We start from the raw sequence: 5,033 nt of genomic DNA, 5'->3' as shown, positions 1-5,033 counted from the left end.
TAAAAACGGATGTATCTTGAACTAAAATATGTCTAGATACATCCATTTCTCTGACAAGTATTTCTGAACGGAGGGAGTATAATGTATAAAGGATGACAACTAACCTTTGCTTGGAGCTGGAATTGGTTGCACAGGTGAAATAGTCAAGAGAGGTGTGCATCTAGTCCATACCAATGGATGTGCTGTTACAGACAAACGTAGGACTTTCAGAGTAGTGACAACCGAATGCGTACAAAGGTAGTTAACCCCCCTTGGCTGTAACACATCAGCAACTAATACTACATCACTATCCATAGAGTAAACTAATGACTGAGGCCAGATTTAACTCAGGTTTGACCATTCACATGCTTACAACAGCCAGAGACATTAGCATCTTTTCAATGGGACAGATAAGTAATTTTACCGGATATGACTCGTCTTTTTGGCTCCATTCTAGGAATGAGAAACGTGCAACTACCAAGGTGAGTGATCGGTATTTCCCTCGTTCTTTTCTTTGATTAATGATTACTGAAAATACAGGTTCATAAACATCAGTTTCCTCATTCGGAACTTTTTTATTCTTCTATTTTCTGTCAGGGGCAATGTTCAAATTAGGAGCACGCAAATTGAGCAAATGCATTCAAATTCGTAAGCAATATCCTTTGACTCCCATTTTCGCTACCATTTAGCAGTTATCCTTAAAACATAAACTATAAAGGTGAGAGAGAAAAAAAGATAAGAATGAAAGGGAAAAGGCATGATTTGGAAGGAATTTTTGGATCAGGAGCGGGATCAAACGTGGGGAGGGGATATAGATGTTGATACCAATGTAAAATATAGTTGGTGTCAGAGGGAATTACACTCCCAGTGTTCCAATATAAAACTGTACTTACTTGGAATTTGGAAGTCTCTTGATGTCTTGGGAATTGTTACTTACTACACATCAACTATGGACAAGGAAGCCACAATAAAAAACATTAAGCTAGCAATCTAGTGAGCTAGTAGATTATTCTCTCAGAAGACATAATTATAAGCAGTAACACATATGTCTGAACTATGTCAGATGCAAAGCAACGTTAATTAACTAATTGCTAAGTAATCTAAAGAATGCTAATCCCAAAATGGCAGCAGAATTTGTACAGTTCATTGAGATCCTCGTCATGGAGTAAAGACCAAAGAGACCCTATAACAAGAGTTCAACGACAGGTGTATTCTAAAGATCTGCTATAAGAGCCTGTTCTTGCGTGTGTGCAAAGGTGTGAACAATAAGCCGAATAGCGGGAAGGAAGACCCTACAAAGGGAGCAGCTAAGAGAGCTAAGTGCAAGTCTGGGACTTAAGCTCGAGCTTCCTTCTCTCTTTAAGTAGCTGCATACCATAGTTCCCTCATAGTTTTCCTGCTTGCTTTGCTTGATAAGGAACAGGCAGTGCTTAGAGCTAGGTTGTTTAGGTTAGTTCAATCTTGCGTTCAAGTCATCGAGCGTGATCCCTCTTCCACCTCCGTGATCAGTAGAAACCCAAATCCTTAGCTAGTTCCTGTCCAGTAAAGTCTCACCTAACACATCAGTCATTAGGGTTTAGTACGCTGCTGATAACTAGGGCTAAGGTTAGCTTTGATTGGGCTAGTTACTTAGCATCCAGCCACCGGTTTGTTTTAAGGTGGTAACGATATGGAGGAGATCAGGAGTGATGACATGGAGAAGCAAGATGAAGTTATGTTACCTGGCTTCAGGTTTCATCCAACTGATGAAGAGCTCGTCAGGTTCTACCTCAAGAGGAAAATCCAGCAGAAGTCTCTTCCGATTGAGCTTATCAGGCAGCTAGACATCTACAAGTTTGATCCATGGGATCTCCCAAGTAAGCTTCTATAAACCCCTTGTGAACTATCTTTTGCTTCTCTGCACAGACCAATAAAGAGCTATGAAGCCTTTCTATTCTGCAATAAGAACATTACTTGCTCATATATCTTCTCTCCGCATGACCGGGATGAAGCATACATGCTCCATCTTGTTGGTACTTTGTAATTGAGTACATATTTTCTTTTCCCACTGGTTTAACAAGAGAAAACTCTGACAATATTACATGCATATTTTGGTTAGTTGTCTATTTGAGGTTGTGCTACTGCATAGGGTTTTTTCCACCTCTTTTCTAGTGTCCACGAGTAGACAGCACCCATATATATATGATGAAGCCAAAGAAATTTTAGGGTTAAACCTGGGGAAAAGGCTTACCCGTGTAATTATCAGGATTGGAATAACTACTAACTACAGTAAATAACTGCATGCACCTTGACCCATATGATGTTGAGAAACTTGGCACATGATATCCCATCTTCGAGTTTACATGATCCTACTACTGTAGGTGCTTACTGAATATGTCTTCTAGTGGTTCATCATGTTAAGGCTGAATAGTTGATTTATAAGTTTCAAAGTTGGTTTCTCCATGGTTAATAAGTCCTGCAGGCATGATTCATGTGTATATCTCACTATTATTTCTTGACCATGATTGCACCAAACAGGGCATAGGATTTCTTTTTTTAGGCTAACTGGCAGGTGTTCTGCCTTTTCATTAAGATTAGGAGAGAAACAGGGTATTACAAGAGGAGCAGGGGGACAGGGCATAGGATTAAGTTAACTGATCTTTGGTTATACACTGAGTTGCTTAATAGACGCCGTGAAACTTCTTTTTGCTCACGCTTACTTACCAAAACTTTTATTTTTCTCAATGAAGAACTAGCAAGCACTGGAGAGAAGGAGTGGTATTTCTACTGCCCAAGGGATAGGAAGTACCGGAACAGCACAAGGCCTAACAGGGTGACCGGAGCAGGCTTCTGGAAGGCCACCGGAACCGACAGACCAATCTACTCCTCCGATGGAAGCAAGTGTATAGGCTTGAAGAAGTCTCTCGTCTTTTACAAGGGTAGAGCAGCCAAAGGTGTCAAAACAGACTGGATGATGCATGAGTTTCGGCTGCCATCACTCACCGACCCTTCATTGCCGCAGAAGAAGCCACTGGAGAAGACCATTCCACCAAATGTAAGCAACTTGCATGCTGCAACTTTGAGAGAAAATAGCTCTGAATTTTTCACTGAACATGTGAACTTGAATGCAACTTATGTAGGATGCCCCCTAAATCTTGAAGAACATTGCTGCTACGTTAAAAATACATGTCTTTCAAACATTACACTAATATAACTTGCAATATATTTCTTTCGGAAAAATATAAGGACTGCAAAACTGCAAATGCCTGCAGATATATAAATAGCACAATGCAAATGTTCAGAATATAGTGAATTTTATTATGTCAGACATGGATTCGCTTAATCTTTCCTCTCTGTTATAAGTGTAAGATATTGTTTACCTTTCACAAGAAAATCACTAACCGACATATTTTCTTTCCATTTTCTCCTCATGAGCAGGATTCGTGGGCAATCTGCAGGATTTTCAAGAAAACCAACGCCACAGCGCAGAGGGCGCTCTCACACTCATGGGTCTCTCCTCCATTACCCAACACAAATGGGGCCTACATACCTCCCCACTTGCAGACCACACACAGAAGTCGACACACCTCAGAGAACACATCGTCCGCAATGACCAACATCATCTCCTCCAACATCCAGTTCAGCAGCAGTGGCTATTTTCCATCGATAATTTCCTCCTGTCAGAGCACTCTCAACATCATTGACAGCATAAGCAGGCCAGCTACATCCATAGTTCTCCCACCATCAGATGCAGAGAACCAGGCCATGAGTATCCTGTCGGCAATTCCGCTTGATCTTCCGGCTGGGATGGACATTGCATCGATGGTTATGAACGCGTCACCCATCACATTCTCCAACATGGACAGATCAGCCCCCATGAACATTGAGTTTGCGCAGCCGCAACAATGCAACAACAACAACATGATCAGCAGATGCGTGGTCGACCTGCCTGATATCGGCAACAACGTCGGCGGAGCTCCACGGTCCATGAATTTCCCATTCAACAACCTGCAAGGGCCGCTTTCTGATGACTGGAGAGCGACCGTGCCTTGGGACTCGCTCCCTTGCACCACCGAGGCCTCGACGAATTACCAGCCGACCAAATGCTACACTTAGTTTGTACTCTGTAGCAATGTAGATTTGATTTTAGAGTGCAGTAGAGAGCAGTACCTACCTCCATCTGCTAGTATTACTGTTAGCATGAAGAGGTATTAGAGTTTCGTTCTGTTAACAGTGAAGCTAACAGAACTAATGTGTGCTACAATGTAATAGGATGAATTCGTGCAACTAATCACCCTTCTGTGCAACGTAGGAGCTGTTGTAGGTTGTAGCCGTGCCCTGTGTAAACATAGCTCAGCTCCAATTTTGTCCATAGTTGCATGTACTGCAGAATTGTGCTATGTATGGTTTCTGAATGAACTGCCTAATCTGATCGTCTTCGCTTCTTTTCCCCCCAGTTTTGAGATAAATGGAGGGTTGTCGGTGCACGTACCTTTGTGTAAAAGGATCCCTGGTATAGGAAGAAACAGCTCGCTTAGTCCGCTTCCCTGACAACAAGGTCGTCCGTCGTGCGCCCAGTAGGACTTGGCTCTGAACCGGCGGCGAATCGTACGGACTGGTCAGTCCACGAAGCCTCCCGCGTTGCGCATCGGCGCCAGGCAGTCTCGGTGGGGCATTTCGCCGAACGAGCGGTGCGCGTTCCCCAGGCACGGCTTTGTGGCCTGCTATGTACTTATGCAGGGAAGTTCGCGGAATGGCGGACGCACCTGTCACTTGCTCGCATTGAATCTGCGGTCTCGACGGAGTACACGAGAGTTTTTGACGTTTGCGGCGGCCGGCAGATGATGGAAGAGCGGTTGCCGCTGCCGGCCCTGCTGCTAGAGGCTGCGGACATTTTGACGTTTCAGATTAGCACCAGGCCGTTCTCAAAAACAAAAGGATTAGCACCAGGCCGCCAGGAATTTACGGCTTACTTTGGTTCAGATAATGGTCCGAAGTCTACTACAGGCCGGCTTTAGACCCATGCGAGAATGATCGACCTAGTCACGAATCTGCAATGCTAAAAAAATCACGAA

General features: G+C 43.6%; 1 protein-coding gene across 1 annotated transcript; it reads left to right on the top strand.

The window, feature by feature from the left end:
• The first annotated feature begins 1,224 nt into the window (after positions 1–1,224).
• Positions 1,225–4,415, top strand: LOC125512553 (putative NAC domain-containing protein 94). The gene is made up of 3 exons (XM_048677650.2): positions 1,225–1,835; positions 2,709–3,013; positions 3,397–4,415. Exons 1-3 carry the CDS (start codon positions 1,649–1,651, stop codon positions 4,072–4,074), a joined length of 1,170 nt encoding a protein of 389 aa, XP_048533607.1. The 5' UTR covers positions 1,225–1,648; the 3' UTR covers positions 4,075–4,415.
• Positions 4,416–5,033: the final 618 nt, after the last annotated feature.

Source organism: Triticum urartu, chromosome 6A, assembly GCF_056163025.1.
Source record: "Triticum urartu cultivar PI428250 chromosome 6A, HENAU_Tu73, whole genome shotgun sequence".
In the NCBI taxonomy this organism is placed as follows: Eukaryota; Viridiplantae; Streptophyta; class Magnoliopsida; order Poales; family Poaceae; genus Triticum; species Triticum urartu.
The sequence above is the reverse complement of the archived record's forward strand: the minus strand, read 5'-3'. Positions and strand labels throughout refer to the sequence as shown.